The sequence below is a fragment of the Astyanax mexicanus genome, chromosome 1 (genome assembly GCF_023375975.1).
Source record: "Astyanax mexicanus isolate ESR-SI-001 chromosome 1, AstMex3_surface, whole genome shotgun sequence".
NCBI lineage: Eukaryota > Metazoa > Chordata > Actinopteri > Characiformes > Acestrorhamphidae > Astyanax > Astyanax mexicanus.
Window position 1 is genome coordinate 119,282,247 of NC_064408.1, and position 17,793 is coordinate 119,300,039.

At 38.5% G+C, this 17,793-nt stretch overlaps 1 protein-coding gene across 3 annotated transcripts in view; it reads right to left on the reverse strand.

Annotated features, from left to right (window-relative positions):
* znf385d (zinc finger protein 385D) overlaps positions 1-17,793 on the reverse strand; it is a 140,507-nt gene that overhangs the window by 105,396 nt on the left and 17,318 nt on the right. For all 3 annotated transcript variants that reach the window (XM_049467585.1, XM_049467584.1, XM_049467583.1), the window contains exon 2: positions 5,607-5,740. In XM_049467585.1, coding sequence (XP_049323542.1) covers positions 5,607-5,740 — 134 coding nt within the window. The remainder of the gene's footprint in view (positions 1-5,606; positions 5,741-17,793) is intronic.

Consider the following 17,793-nt stretch of genomic DNA (forward strand, 5'->3'; position numbering starts at 1 on the left):
AGAGAGGGATAGAGAGATTACTGTAATCCAGTATCGAGTTTCCTGCTCTGGAAGCTGCTTGTTGCTTGTTGTGGGTTATTGAGGGAAAGTGTGTTTAATGCAGATTAGAGCGGAGCTCGGTGGAACTAATGCCAGCTTTGGCAGCGGTGGCACTGCTCCGCTCTCTCGGGCCCTCTGTAAGCTGTGGGAGCGCGAGTGTGCGGCGCGAGAGTGTGCTCTACATGCACGCTTTGGACTCGAGCGTGTTCCAGTGATCGTTCAACTGAACACACGCTCCCTCCACACACTCGTCCCCTCGCCGCTCCGCAACTCCTGCTGCTTCTCCTTTTCCCAGCCCGGCGCTCTCGCTGCCGGTGCTTATTCAGACATTAGCCCGAGTGCGGCATCGCTGTTCGGGATGCCATCTGTTGGCGCGGAGCGACGGCGAAGCTTCGCCGTGTTGTCAGGATAATGGTGTCAGCTTGGTCACTGTGTGGAAAATGTAGCGCGGAGAAATGGTTTGTTTTCCGCCCCCGTTTCCACAGATCACTAAAAAGCTTTAAAAGAGATCTCACATCAAGGCAGCGGTCGCCTACGCAAACAAAAACGAAAAGAAAATACGTCTCTACAATGCAGTAAAACAAGAAATTAAATATAACTTTAATTTGGTTAACTTTAAATTGATTTCTGCTAATTCTTATTGGCTTCTAGCCCCACCAATTGACCTTTCCCATGGGTCACCATCAGTGTGAAGTCATTCCCCTTAGGCCATCTTTTTCCTCAGTTTTATTTCAGGCTGTTATAGGCTGTAAGAGCAAGTTACGGTAACACTTCCTATGAACCCTGTATTCATAACGTATTATAAATGCATTTATAATGCATTATTTGACATGAACAATAACTTATAATGACTGTAATAAGCCTGTATAATAACTCATTAGTACTTACAGCGACATTCATAACACATTATAAACTACAAGTATTATTAGTTTATAAAGAAAGGGCTTATAATGCCTTATAATATCTGTTCATAAGAACATTGTACAATGTAGTGTTGTAATGCACTATAACACAGATAAATTGATTTCTGCTGATAAACCCCTGATAAATTAGTAGAATTAGTATAAGCCTTTTTTTGAGCCGCCAGGGTGTATTTTTCGTGCTCTCACAATACCAAAGACACAATTGCGCAATGCACAATTGACTGGTGCATTACAGATTGCTAAAATAGGGCCCCCATGACTTAATATAAAACAAATAATTAACATCTAAACAATAATTAATCTAAACAATACATGTTATATTGTGTGTTAACTCAGGGGAATTGTACTATCCCAGTCCTGTACAGAAGCTTAGGGTTTTGTTAGTTCCAGAATCGTATTGTGCATATTTTCAATGCCAAATAATCAGTGCATTTGCTATTTAAAAAGCTTGCTGCTGCTGCTGTTATATAGCTTACTTTCCATAATTAGATCAGCGAGGGCACTCAGGGAGGTAGATTTGGAAACTTTAATAATGCTTGCGTAAAGTGAGACGAGTGGACGTCTCCAGTGACCTGATCAGAAGTGGACAGCGTAACCTGTAGCTGTTAACAACAGGCATTTCCGCACCGGTCGCGTCTCCGGTCACCGCTCGGCGTCGGATTTCCCGCACGGAGGAAGGATGCCGTGCACACTGGTGCGTTAGTCATGTAACTTAGTCATGTTACACGGGCAGACGTACCCTTGACCACCTATAAAGGTAAACAAGACACACTAGACCTCACACTTAACGCCATCACTCGTGATCGGATCACGGAGGTCGTGTGTCATGTTAATGTCAGGTGGGAACGAGGCTTCAGTGAATTAGAAACACTATGTTCTATATAGACAACAGTATCGAGAAACCTGATTATTTGTTGTTTCTTCTGAAATTAAAGGTTTTAAAAAAGAGTTTATTCTGCTTTTGTTTGAGTAACTGCCTCTACTGTCCAGGGAAGACTTTCTACTAGGGGTTTTGGGCATGTGCCAGTTGTCATTCCCTTTAAAAACCAGGTGAGCTCTGACTTTGGCACATTGGTATGTTAACTTTTAGACCACTATGCCCATCAGTGTAGATTTATTCCTAAACTCTGATGCTATTTTAACATTGTGGGTGCTAGGCGTGAAAATAGTTGAAAAATAGTTGAGTGGGTGTAAGATAGCAATGAGCATTGCGTCGGGCCTTGCGCAGTGTGTACGATAGGGCCTATAGTGTAAACTAAGCAACATTAAACGGACGTTTAAGTTCCGTTTATAGTTCCAATGTTGACTTTTGACTTTTGATGTTGACTTTTGGTTGGAAAGCCAAGTTACAGCCATCAAAAGCAACAATTAATTAGTTAATATTAGTAAATAATAATATACAATTAATAATTTGTTAATATAATTAATTAAATGGTTGAATTTTGGCAACAAAAAAAAAAAACTAAGTAACATACCTGTCAAACATCTACATGGGGATGACATTAAGATGACATTTCTAGAATTTCCCCTCGGCGATCAATAAGGTATCTATCTATTAGGGGTGTCACGATTTCGATATTTTATCGAAATCGATCGAAATCATGTCAGGGTCTCGAGCATCGAAGTAAAAAAGATGATCGATGATCCCTCCCTCTAAGCTACGCAAATGGCGCAGCGCACTGTAGCCGACGCCACGGACATTGTACCTGCTTAAAGAGCAGCTCTTTCTCAAGAGAATGTGTAAATTCTCATCTTCTTAAAGAAAAACTTGAAAAAAATAAAAATAACAGTTGTTTTGTCTAGCCTCAAATATGTTAATAGTTTTTGTACCTTAAGGAGCATCTTTCTCTCAGATAAAGTTAATAATATATCTTTGTTTAAGAAAAAAACTTGTTATTCTCAGGGGATGAGTCTTATTTTTCATGTTTAACTGTTATAGTAGGATAGAGTTCAGTTTGTTAAGGCTCTAATTGTTCTATTATTTTGTACATGACTGTTCCTGTATTTTTTTAGTATTTATTTTGTTATGTTGCACATTGCTGTTTTAATAGTGCACACTGCTGCTCCCAAAAAAAGCCACTAGACAGCATTACATATATATCTTAATTAAGTTATTTAAATTTGACCATTAGTGCCTAATGTGGTGTATTACAGATCACTTGTATCACTTTGCATCACTTATATCAAGCCCACCTTTTGAAATAAGATCTATCTATTTATTTAAAGGTTTAGGCAGACTTTGAATTTTGCTCACTTAACACCATGACTGATGTAAATTTGGCCAACCCTAAAATTGATTTCTTCTGATAAATTCTTAAAACCTTAATATGGGCAGATTTTATGTCGCACACAGTATATTGTCTGGTTTTATTTATTTAGCATATTATCACAAGACCTACAGTAAGCTCTTGCAGACATCTACCATCAAAAAAAGACGGAACTAGTCAGATTATTATGTCCAAAAAAAGATGTAGATTTAATTGCTTATTGTGAACTAAGGCTTGACACTGTACATTTGGATGCTCTAAAACATGCAACAATAAGTTAATTTGATCTATATAGTACATTTGACAGAAATCTGTGGATTTCTGCTGATAAATCTACAAAAAATATAATATGGTGTCATATTTTATGGTTCTAATCATTGTATATCTGTAATATTACATAAATAATGTTTCATAAACCCTCTGAAAAATAAATAATAATGGTTTGCATCCCAGCGTTATTAGAACGTTTTTCATCTAACGTTCCCAGCTACATGAATACTAACAATATTAAAATGTTAAAAGAATATTTAGAAAACATTCTACTATGAGCTTCTACTGGTCCAACGGTCTAAAGCGCTACAACTATGATCGGAAGATCGCTGGTTCGAATCCCGGTCGTGCAGCTTGCCATCAGCTGCCGGAGCCCTGAGAGAGCACAATTGGCCTTGCTCTATCTGGGTGGGTACAGTAGATGGCGCTCTCTCCCCTCATCAATCCTAGGGTGATGTGGATCAACACAAGGCTGCATCTGTGAGCTGATGTATCGGAACCAAGTTGCTGCGCTTTCCACCGATGCTACTCAGCCATGCTTTCGGCGTGTATCAGCGATGGGGGAAATAAAGTGGGTGGGAAAATTGGCCTAGATAAATTGGGAGAATAATGGGAAAAAATTGAAATAAATAAACTTTTACAGTGTATCATCTGTGTCCTATTTAGCATTTTGAACCTGTAGCTTCTAAGCCCGAGCTCTGAGTCCAACTCTACCTGCACCCTCCTCCACAGAGTGCACTCAGGCAGAGCACGCCGGCGTATTCCCTTACACAACACTCTCACACACCTACACACACTGCAGCACGCCCAGCCTGCAGCGTATCGCCGAGCTGCATTGTTGATGTGTTGATAGCCGCTCCGCTAGCACGCGCTTTCCCTGCCAGCTCTCATGCAGTAATCATCGTAAAAGCCGTGTTTCAAATTACGCCGAGCGCTGCGGGGATCAGGCCCAGCGGCAGCAAACACAAAACCTCATTAACGGCACCAAACTGTGCATGCGGGGTGTGTGTGTGTGTGTGTGTGTGTACGGTTTATACTTTTTACAGGGTATGTGTACATATATACGTTTGTGTGCATATATGTGCTCATGCTTTGGCACAAGGCTATTTTAGGGTAAATATTGTTATTATGTATCACAACATGCAGTATGTGAGGTTTGGTACCAAAAAAAAATCCATCAAACATAGATGATCAATATACAGGGGTTGGACAATAAAACTGAAACACCTGTCATTTTAGTGTGGGAGGTTTCATCATGTCTAAATTGGAGCAGCCTGGTGTTCAATCGTCATTAATTGCACATTATTGCACCAGTAAGAGCAGAGTGTGAAGGTTCAATTAGCAGAGTAAGAGCACAGTTCTGCTCTAAATATTGAATGTGCAATGCACACAACATTATGAGTGACATACCAGAGTACAAAGAGGACAAATTGTTGGTGCACGTCTTGCTGGCGCATCTGTGACCAAGACAGCAAGTCTTTGTGATGCATCAAGAGCCACGGTATCCAGGGTAATGTCAGCATACCACCAAGAAGAACCAACCACATCCAACAGGATTAACTGTGGACGCTGTAAGAGGAAGCTGTCTGAAAGGGATGTTCGGGTGCTAACCCGGATTGTCTCCAAAAAACATAAAATCACGGCAGAATTCAATGTGCACCTCAACTCTCCTGTTTCCACCAGAACTGTCCGTCACCACAATAAATTATTGTGGTCTAAAACCAGGTGTTTTAGTTTCATTGTCCAACCCCTGTATATTCCGAGTTCAGAAACAGCTTCTTCCCCCAGGCGAACAGGCTCTGGAACAGCCAGTAGCACCCAGCACTTTACTTTACAATGACTTTCCCATACTTTACCCATCCCACATACAGCATTCTGCACCCTTTACTTCCCACTAGGGGTGTGCTTTATCGTATTGTACACAATAATATCGCAAACCTTTGTGAATTTTGTGAATGATATTAAACCCTGAAATATGGTGCCATATCACCCACCCCTAATTATCTGATCAGGGTACTACTTTTTTTACTGTTTTCGGCAAAAAGGAAAATTCACACTGTTCTCATTCAGTGTATGTTCATGTTTGGTGTGTGTGTGTGTAACTCACAGTGCTGAATCCAGGCACCAGGTTGAGTGCGCTGGTGTCCAGCGTAAAGGGGAGGAACTGCTTGAGGCGCAGAGACGACTGCACTGGGAGAGGAGCCCGAACCAGAGGGAGTAAACCACTCTGACACACATTACCTACAGAGAGAGAGAGAGAGAGAAAGAGAGAGAGTTTAGAATTTAGTCTCAAATCTTATATTCAACAGTTTAATCAAGAGTTTAACAAAAGTTTAATTAATCAAAAAGAAAAATAACGCAACACAAACTACAAAACTTAAAGATGCAGTTACTGTAAGTCTCAGGCAGCTGCACTAGGCAGCTTGATTTAGGGCGTGTCAGTGTGTCTTTGCTATCGTAACGATGGGAAAAGTACACCTTGTGCACCTCGAAATGTGATAAAGGTGTGTACTAATTATCTTAATTAATCATGGGTGTGTTTTGGGCGTAACGTGAAATAAACCAATCACTGTACTGATCATGACCATACACATAGACATATATACATAGACGCCGCATAGCCTGCCTCCTGGCATAGCAGCCGGTTATAGCAGTCGATGCGGCGTCTATGCAAGTCTATGTCTATGAAAAAAAAAACATTTTCTTTTAAAGTCAAACGAGCGCTGGATGTTAATCTACATTGATTTCTCACCTGAAAACTAGCAGCTAGCAGCGGTTAGCAAGCGATTAGCCAACCACGGTTATCACTAGTTAATGCCACCTGATAGTGCTAGACTGAGCAACCCTGAGTGTTCTGGTAAGTCAGGGCAATATTAGCTAGCACGGTAAACACGCAGACTACAGTCCAATATACTTACTCGCCTCTGAATGGAGAAAAGAGCTAGCGCAAATGCTAATGCTAATGCTGCTGCACCCAGCCTTAGTGCTGGAGAAACTTCACTGAAAACTCACCCTTATAATGCTGTACTTCAGCAGAGTGGCTTTACTGCTCCTTAATACCAGACTGGTAGAATTCATACATAAGGAGCACCAGATTATTAAATGCTCTGTCGAGTCCAAAAATAGTCTGAAATATATGGTACATGTGCTGCAGAATAGAAGCAGCAACAGGGTACTAGATTCTCTAGTAGAAAGCCTACTTCTCTGGACAGTAGAGACAGTTACTCCAACAAAAGCAGGATAAAATCTTTTTAATACCCTTGAAACAATGACAAACAATGAATAAATAAGGACGTGTCCAAATACTTTTGTCAATATAGTGTATTTAACAATCAGTGATGGTATAGTTACTTTGAAAAAGTAATCCGATTACTGATTACTGATTACTGATTACTCCTTTAAAAAGTAACTTAGTTACTTTATGGATTACTTGATTTTAAAAGTTACTAAGTACTTTTTTATTAGTTATTTTCAGCAGCTGCAGACACCACCTCCCGCCGCCTTAACATAAACATTATAACCAGTTTGGCCAGTACTCCCTTTATTGGAAAATGCATTTTTAACAGCAACAATTTATCTCTAGACCTTTAAAGTTGAACTATTTCCTGAAAAAATATTTTTTTTTATAAAAAAATAAAAGACCATTTCTCTTGAATTAACTTAACATAAATAATTGTTTTTATAAAAAATAAAATGTTTTTTTTGTGATTTCCCTTAACAAAAATACTTGTTTTTATAAAAAATATAAAATAAAGAAAGTCTTTCCTGACCTGACATATTTAACACTGTAAAACTGAACATTGAACTTGTTGTTCTCTGCAGGGCAGCAAGGAGTGGTTTTATAAAACAGAACCGTGTATATGGTCTAGACCAGGGATCACATATATGCGGACTGCGGTCCGGGTCCGGACTCAGACGTTGTATAAACTACTAAACTACTAAACCGATAAACTACTGAAAAGGATTTAATTTTGACAGCGTTCATTTAAAGCGTCTTTTCTTGTCTTTACAGTATACGCGCTCTGCGCACAGAAACCTTGCAGACCAATCACGTGTGGTGTCAAAACTTCAAACGCTCTCCTCAGCAAATCAGATCTGTGCAGACCGCTGCCCTGGCTAGTGAATTGGGACGCGGCCTGGAAAAAACGCCTTTATAAAGAGATAGGGAGCCCGAGAACTGGCAGAAAAAGGAGAATGGGCGGAAACTAAAGACACGCCAAGCGCAAGAGAGAGAGATTCGAGGGAGTGGGGTTAGTAAACCAATGGTTGTACCTCATTAACAGTTACTTGTTACTGAAAAAAAGGGTCAGATTAGAGTAACGCGTTACTTGACATCACTGGTCCCAATACTTTTATCCATATAGTGTATCTAACAATAACGATAACAATTCAGCCAAAGAGTTAACGAAAAAACTAAAAACCAGCATGACTGTTGGTATAAAATCAGCCAGCCCTTCTCCTCACCCCCATCAGACAGTGGATATTTTCAGCAGGTTGAGTGATTAGGTGGGCCGGAGGTGTTTGGTGGGCCGTGCCAGTCAGTATCAGTCAGAGAAAGAATGCGAGTCGAGTCAGATCTTAATGAACGGCCTTGGAAAAACATACCCGGCGCTTGACCTCAGACTGTGTTTTGGCCCGACTGCCTTGGTCTGAGCGCTCCTGATGGATTCTGTCAGTCGCATAATTAGATTTGTTCATTCCTTTATGTATGTAATTGAACTACAGTTAAAGAAAGAGTTCTGGGAAAAAGGAAAGGTACAGTTTTCCACTGGTGCTTCACATGTAATTCATCAGCTGAGTTCAATGCATGATCAAGAGTTCTTTAATTCAGCAGTGGAGCAATAAGCTAAGACTGAAAAATTGAACCATCACTAACTGATTTATTCTGAAACATGTGTTAATTTCATGCATTTTCTCTAAGTCTGTTAATATGTTTAGAGTGCAGGCAAACAGGATTTGCGTACCAAGATACAAAAGACATGTTGGAATATAATTTAGGCACTGTTTGGTTTGGTTAAAATGAACTCTGGTTTATTTGCAATCTTGGTCTGGTTAGTTTCAGCAGGTGTAAAGACGGAAAACAACAACCGTATCGAGACCCACAAGAGCAGAGGTGGTCTAGATTCGGTTCCAAACAGACTCCAGAGTGGTTAGTTTGTGGTTTGAGAACATGATCCGTTCTTGATCCGAACCGAAAATCAAATACACTCTTCATATCTGAGCTAAACGGCTGTTCAGCTTTAAATGATAAAAATGTCAGTGAGTAGACATTGATAGACCTCTGCATCCTTTTTAATGCTGACCCTTCAGACTGTATTGTAATCTCAAGGAAGGCAGTCTGGGACATAAAGATTTGTCTGGGAGAAGGAGGAGGGTCTACAAAATTGAGTACGTAAGCAAGTCTGGCTCTTCGTCTTGTGCTTACTTACTGTGCAGATTCTGATTAAAAAATGTAAAATTTTATATTTCAACATGGTGGACAATTTTCTATAATAAATTAATTTAATATTTTCTATAAATATAATGGAAGAGAATTGAATCAGAGTGTTTAGGTAGGTTTTATACAGCCACGGACAATGACTTTTTACTATATAATACAGTTTATGCCTGGTGATCTATTTTGTACAATGCCAGATCACCTTTGGTCACCTTTATTTTTTAAAGATTTATTTCAATTTATTTCCCATTTTTCTCCCAATTTAGCTAGGCTGATTGTCCCACCCATTCAGCTGCTACTCAGCTGTATATCCCCCATCACTAGAAGAGTGAATACATGTGAAAATAGACTCCGCCTCTTTTCAAACTGCTGCTAATGCTGATGCAGCACTGCCGAGTAGCATCACAGCGCTAACACTCGGAGGAAAGCGCAGCAACACGGTTCTGATACATCAGCTCACAGACGCAGCCTTGTGCTGATCCACATCTCCCTAGGAGTGTTGAGGAGAAAGAGGAAAAGAGCGGCATCTACTGTACCCACCCAGAGAGAGAGAGAGCAAGCTGCATGACTGGGATTCGAACTATCAATCATAGTGGCGGTGCTTTAGAGCACATAACGTTCAACCTTCAACCAGGAATGTACACTTGTACACTTGTACATTTGCTGTTATCATCTCGACATCTTTTCTAAAAGAAACAGATGCTATTTATAGCTTTATTTCTATTAAACAAAAGAGTTTGGAACCACTGTGTCCGGTGCTTTTTTTATTTCTTTTTTTTTTTTTTTTTACAGCTATTGGCCAGTACACTTTATTATATAATGGTTAAAATTAGGCCCATAGATCAATGTCTCCATTGCTATTAAGCATGCAACATAAAAGCCCAGTGCATTAAGCCTCCAAAGCAGCAGGAAGGACATAAAGCAGCAGGAGAAAACAAAAAGTAAATACTTGGTTTTATTAGTGAGTGAGTAAGAGGCGTCGGAGTGGAGATTTATACGGGCCGAATTAGAAACAGTACAGGCCGTTACAAAACCAAACGAGCGGCCTTGTGTATCAGTTCCCGCCGTAGGATAAATGCAGTTCAGAACGTTTTTTGAATAAAAGGATCAGTGACTAATGACAACAGCATGCAGTAAAAGTAAGGAGCCGTGTCGTATCAAAACACCAGCTCGCCCGAATTAAGGACACAGTGTTTCCAACACACTTCCAGCCCTAAGAGAAAGGGTCGTAAAAATAAAGAGCCCCAGCTTCGTCGCTCAGGTCCGCACGCGAGTAAAGACACGCCCAACGCCTAATCCTGCCCATGACGTTCGGTTGAAAGCATCCCCCCCAAAAAACCCCCAGAGCAGTTGTCAAGAGATCAGAATAAATCCGACAGTAGAGTGAAAAACACTGTGCTAATATGCTACTGCATCTCAAAAAATTAGAATATCATTAAAAAGTTATTTCTTATGGCGTTTATTTCTTTAATTGTTGATGATTATGGCTCACAGCCAATGAAAACCCAAAAATCAGTGTCTCAGAAAATGTCAAATGTTTATTATATAAGATCAGTTGGTACTTTTGGCAGTGTGGGCAGTGTGCCAAGTCCTGCTGGAAAATGAAATCTGTAAGAAAACTGCACTGACTTTAGACTTGATAATAAAACACAGTGGATCAACACCAGCAGATGACATGACTCTCCAAACCATCACTGATTGGTGGAAACTTCACTCTAGACCTCGAGCAGTTTGGACTGTGTGTCTCTCCACTCTTCCTCCAGACTCTGATCTCTTGATTAACAAATGAAATTTGTGATGGTTTGGAGAGACATGTCTGATATCTGCTGGTGTTGATCCACTGTGTTTTATTATCAAGTCTAAAGTCAGATGCGGATTTCATTTTCCAGTAGGATTTGGCACACTGCCCACACTGACAAAAGTACCAATTGGTTTTAGTTATATAATATTGTAATATTTTGAGACACTGATTTTTGGGTTTTTATTGGCTGTAAGAAATAAACATCAACAATAAAATAAAATAAACGCTTAAAATAGATCACTCTGTGTGTTTAATACAACTATATAATATATGAGTTTTACATTTTCAACTGAATTACTGAAATAAAGTAACTTTTTAATAATATTCCTATTTTTTGAGATGAACTAATAGTTAGCCAATGGTGCTAATTTGCCTAAATCTCCTTTCACCATGCACATCTTCATTATACGTACCCCAATTTGGAAGGCCAATTATCCCAACCATTCCTTAATCCAGCCCTTATTACAATAGATAGATAGATAGATAGATAGATAGATAGATAGATAGATAGATAGATAGATAGATAGATAGATAGATAGATAGATAGATAGATAGATTTAATCTACTTTATTTCACTAGTGTATTCAATCTGATTAGAACTTATAAATTCAAATAAAAGTCCAGTTTCTGCCACTGTTAATTCTACACTTAAACAAATGTGATGACGTCCATCGTTTTGAAAAATATGCATCATTAATAAAATAGGTATTATAAAAACATAATAAAAATAAATACATAAACAGCAGTAATAAAACGTTGCAGGCTGAGTTTAAGGCTGAGTTTGTATACCAGTACACTGGTGTTGGAGGGGAGCCACTTGGACTCAGGCCTGTATGGGTTATTAAGTCAGTCAGAAAGAGAGAGAGAGAGAGAGAGAGAGAGAGAGAGAGAGAGAGAGAGAGAGAGAGAGAGAAACGAGAGTTGGATTGTTATGGGGGGATTTTGACACCATGCCCCATTACATGAGCCAGCATGGGTCTTTCTTTTACTAGCGGCTCTTTTTTCCCACTGAGCAGTGTAATGTGGAAAATGTCCACATGGCTCAGAGCTGCAGTAACTCTGTATGCTGATGGCACGCTCCTCCTGGGATGAGTGCACTAAACCCGTATGATCCTCTCACCTCTCAGAGGAGCCAGCTGCACAACAGGTCACCACTGACCCTCCACAACACTCCATATCACTCCATATAACACACACACACACACATACACACACGGATACACATCGAAAAAAAGGAGGTGTAAAATTTAATATAAAAAAGTTTCATTTGCATGGTAAATTTAATTTCAAATAAATGTAATTAACTTCAACTCTTACTGAATTTCTGCACACAATACTACCTAATTACAATTACTCAATTACTCAAATAATCAAAGCTCATTCCATTAGAACCAAAACTAATCTCATTACATCTAAAACTTATGCCATTACAAAAAAATGATGACTAAAATTTACTTTAAAAAGTATCGCAACTTTCTGCATTTGCTTTTTTAAAGTAAATTTGATTTCATGTAAATTATAATAAGTAACTTCAACTTGATTTCAAGACTTAAATGTTACATAGAGTAAATAGTATATATATATATATATAGTATACTATACTTTATTTATTTTTGCTGAATCAATCCTTTCTTTTAGTAAACTTTACTTCATTTCTGTATACAGTATTACTTAATTACAATTACTTAATTTATACAATGTTACTCAAATAATTAATGATACATAATATATTATAATTTCTGAAATTTTAATATTTTTAGTTAAAACACACATATTACACTGTCTCAACCAGTGTTGGGCAGGTTACTTTGAAAAAGTAATTAGTTATAGTTACTCGTTACTTCTCCAAAAAGTTACTAACGGAGTTACTCCACTATAAAAGTAATTAGTTACCAGTAAAAGTAACTATCCCGTTACTTTTGTTATTCGCCCGTCAAAAAAAAAGGAAATCAATTATGTATTTACTATTATTTTTAGAAAAATAACAAACGAAAATAAACCCAAAATGTTGACAAAAATATAATCTAACGAATTAAAAAAAAAAAAAAAAAATCTCCACACAACCAAAGAAAATTACTAAAACTTGTAATACTGAAAAAAACGGAAAACCGGAGCAGCTAAAAGAGCTTAACGTCCTTAAATCAGAACTTGGGTTGTCCACGGCAATCACTGAATTGATTAGAGCACGCAAATCGTCACAATTGTGCCTCACTTCACCATGCCAACCCACGTAAACCTACAGGCACAGCGGCCAGAAGCTCAAGTTCACCGGAAAGAGGAGGGGTTAACCAGGGCAAAGCGAAGTTAAAAAAAAAAAAGCGGCTAAAGTAACGTGCAGTAACGGGGTGTGGGAAATGGTAACGGTGTTATAGTTACAGTCAGAGTAATTAGTTAGATTACTCGTTACTGAAAAAAAGTAACGGCGTTAGTAACTCTCTAGTTTTAACGCCGTTTCTCCCAACACTGGTCTCAACACATGGATGGCATGTAACACATTCTCTTTAGTTATCATATTATTCAATCATTTTAAACTCTCTAACCGCCTTCAGACAGTCTGCCACTGTTTTAGCTCATTTTTGTTTTTTTAATGATCTTTGGTATGTTGTTATTTTTTTATTTTAGTTTTTTTTATTAACTTTTTAGTTTTTAATTTTGGTTTCTTTTAGCTGTTTTTTAGCTGTAAAGTTAGTAAAGTTTACTAAAAGAAAGGATTGATTCAGTTAAAAGTAAATGAAGTAAAGTTTACTAGAAGAAAGGATTGATTCAGTTAAAAGTAAATGAAGTAAAGTTTAATAAAAGAAAGGATTGATTCAGTAAAAATAAATGAAGTAAAGTTTACTAAAAGAAAGGATTGATTCAGTAAAAATAAATGAAGTAAAGTTTACTAAAAGAAAGGATTGATTCAGTAAAAATAAATGAAGTAAAGTTTACTAAAAGAAAGGATTGATTCAGCAAAAATAAATGAAGTAAAGTTTACTAAAAGAAAGGATTGATTCAGTAAAAATAAATGAAGTAAAGTTTAATAAAAAAAAAGATTGATTTAGTAAAAATAAATGAAGTAAAGTTTATTAAAAGAAAGGATTGATTCAGTAAAAATAAATGAAGTAAAGTTTACTAAAAAAAGGATTGATTTAGTAAAAATAAATGAAGTAAAGTTTAATAAAAAAAAGGATTGATTCAGTAAAAATAAATGAAGTAAAGTTTACTAAAAGAAAGGATTGACTGAAGTTCAGTTCTCTTATTTACTCTGTGCAACATTTAAGTCTTGAAACTGAGTTGAAGTTACTTAAACTTATCTGAAATTACTGATTATCTGAAACTTTTTTGAGGTAAATTTTGCTCATCATTTTTTTCAGTGCACAGTGTACTCTAGCTAAAAAAAACCCTTCACTCAGAGCCACGTTGCATCAAACACATTCACATCAGACTTCTCAACAGACCTGATCTGAGAAAGAAATTGGACTTGACTGCAGTCTGAACATAAGCTGAGATGCACTTTGACCTCATGACCTTCGGCCACACTGCCCACACTAGTGTACAAAATGCTCAAAATGAATCCATATTGACACGAGCTTATTAGTGTAAATCCAAATTAATTTACAGGGGCTCACAATTAAGTACAATTAGCAAAGAGCATACCTGTATAAATATACCGTTTTTAGTTAACCAGACAGAAACACAGGCTTCATCCAAACCAGCGAACAGCGCCAGCGGTAAATTAAAACCAGTGTGAACCAGTTCACATGATCTCATTTGTATAATGGTATCAATTGCCTGTAAGCCCAACAGCTGTCACATTATCTGGCTGACTGTTCTGCTCTGTGAATTCTGGCTTAAGGAACCGAAGAGACGCTCCAAAACCCAGTCCCACCCTCTAACTGACCACGTTCCCACCCGTCCAGCGTCCCCCCAGCCTTAAAGATGACTTTCCTGAACAGAGAGACACTGCGGGGGGATCTGTGGGAAAAGATCACGTTCCCAATCTGTGTAAATCAGTCCTCTCTCTTTTTTCACCTCTTATTCACAGTCAGACTGTAAAACTGCACCAAATCCAGATGTCACTGCAGAATTCATGGCTCACGGCTCCGGCGGAGCAGCGCAGGGACAGGTTGTCTGCCCACCCAATGAAAATTCAGGAAACAATGAAAGCCCTCAGTTTCTAGATTTGATGGCTGGAAGATATGAGACAGATGGTCTCGAGCTCGGAGTTTAAACAGCAGTTTATCTTTCTGTTGTTTTGACTTATGAGAAGGTTTGAAAACAAGAAAATTAATAAAATGTTTGGTGGAAAAGTTTGAGTTTACACCACACTGTAAAAAATTCCCACACTGTAAAAAATTTCCCACACTGTAACAATTTCCCCACACTGTAACAATTTCCCCACACTGTAAAACGTTCCCCACACTGTAAAAAATTCCCACACTGTAACAATTTCCCCACACTGTAAAACGTTCCCCACACTGTAAAACGTTCCCCACACTGTAAAACGTTCCCCACAGTGTAACAATTTCCCCCCACACTGTAACAATTTACACACACTGTAAAAAAATCCCCAAACAGTAAAAATTTCCCCACACTGTAAAAAAAATTCCACACTGAAAAAATTTCCCCACACTGTAAAACGTTCCCCACACTGTAAAAAATTCCCACACTGTAACAATTTCCCCACACTGTAAAACGTTCCCCACACTGTAAAACGTTCCCCACACTGTAAAACGTTCCCCACAGTGTAACAATTTCCCCCCACACTGTAACAATTTACACACACTGTAAAAAAATCCCCAAACAGTAAAAATTTCCCCACACTGTAAAAAAAATTCCACACTGAAAAAATTTCCCCACACTGTAAAACGTTCCCCACACTGTAAAAAATTCCCCACACTGTAAAACATTCCCCACACTGTAAAAAATTCCCCACACTGTAAAACGTTGCCCACACTGTAAAAGTAAAAAGTTTCACCAAAATAAAAAATTCCACCACACTAAAAATTTTCACCACACTGTAAAAACTTCCCCCACACTGTAAAAACTTCCCCCACACTGTAATAATGTCCACCACACTGTAAAAAAAATCCCCACACTGTAAAAATTTCCACCACACTAAAAACTTCCACCAATATGTAAAAAATCCTTCACACTGTAAAATTGAAAAAGTAGAGAAAACTCAAAATTTCGACGCATGTTTCTGCACAAGATTTTGGAGGTTTCAGCACTCAAACATCCCTTTCAGACAGCTTCCTCTTACAGCGTCCACAGTTAATCCTGTTGGATGTGGTTGGTCCTTCTTGGTGGTATCTCGCTGACATTACCCTGGATACCGTGGCTCTTGATGCATCACAAAGACTTGCTGTCTTGGTCACAGATGCTCCAGCAAGACGTGCACCAACAATTTGTCCTCTTTTGAACTCTGGTATGTCACTCATAATGTTGTGTGTATTGCAATATTTAGAGCAGAACTGTGCTCTTACCCTGATAATTGAACCTTCACACTCTGCTCTTATTGGTGCAATGTGCAATTAATGAAGATTGACCACCAGGCTGCTCCAAGTTAGCCATGATGAAACCTCCCACACTAAAATGACAGGTGTTTCAGTTTCATTGTCCAACCCCTGTATCTCATCTAGTATCCAGACTACAGGCTTCAAACAGGGTACTAGAGCCAACTAACTCCATATTAATGCTTCTAAATTCAGAATGGGGTGTCATTAAACCTCCTGTAGTTAAAATGTTATAGGTGTTGCGATTCCTTTGTCCACACGGCATATCTAAAATCCAGCTCTGAATATCTAAAAAGAGAGAAATTGAAAATTCTGGAGTGCCTCAGTTAAAGCCCTGTCTATAACCCCATTACTATTCTGTAGCAGGACCTTAAACAGGCAGCTCATGCTCGAGAGCCCCCGATGTGACTGAATTAATGCAATTCTGAAAAGAAGATTGGGCCAGAATTTTTTCTTCATGCTGATGTGGAAGTCCGATCTCCAGTTACAGCAAGTGTCTGGCTGCATTGAAAATGAGTGGTGCATGCCAAAAAAAAAAAATAATAATAATAATAATAATAATTATATATATATATACGTATATATATATATATATATGTATATATATATATCAGAGGCTGGATGTTTTGGATGTTTGTGTGCATTTGCACTTCTGTATCCAGTGCAATGGATGCAACTTAATGTAATTGAATGCATTTATTAGACGCGCTGTGCACAAACATATACATGGATACATGGTAAATATAGAAAAAATCAATATACATTAATGATTTAATGCTTTAGAAATTTATAGCAGGCTCCCACATCAGCCTGTTTCAGAGTGCAGCAGAGTAATAGTGCAGAAACACCACAGAAATCACCAGTCTGATGCACTTTAAAGCACATTAATAAGAAAGAAGCTCAGAGCAGAATCTGTAGTCAGAGGCTGGGAGGCTCGGAAACACAACAGGTTTGAGGAATAAATAATGTAAGTTGCTGTCCTGTAAAATTCTTTCCTACCTCAATTGATTTGTAGTTATTTTCTACATTGTATCAGAATTGCATGATGAAGGGACCAATAAAAATGCTTCTAAATTAAATTTAAATTAAAATGTAATTGTTTTACATTGATTTTACATTGAAATATGAGAAGATTTTTGCTTGATATTAAAGCTCACCTTCCGCGAAAATCCGATTTTTCTTGTTTTTTGTGGAATACAGTAGGTCTCTCCGAGTTGAATGTGTACACCTGCACATTAAACTGTTTTGCAGCCCCCATTGTCTGCAGGAGCTAAGCAAAGAAATCCCCCCTCCCCCCCTCCGAAAAACGGGTGAATTTTGAATTATCTTTCTGCCTACGTAGGCAGAAACTCACAGACCAGCCCACCTTGGCTCGAGAAACTCCCAGAGGCGGAGCTGAAGCGACGCAACATCACCGCTCATCAGTTAGGAGGTGGGAGGCAGTGAGCGGCAGAGCGGCGGAGGGGCGTCGCAGTGCTCCTAGCCAATCAGAGGAGAGATATTTGCATGCTGTTTGCATGTATGAATATTCATGAGCAAAGCTGGAATCCGGTCATTT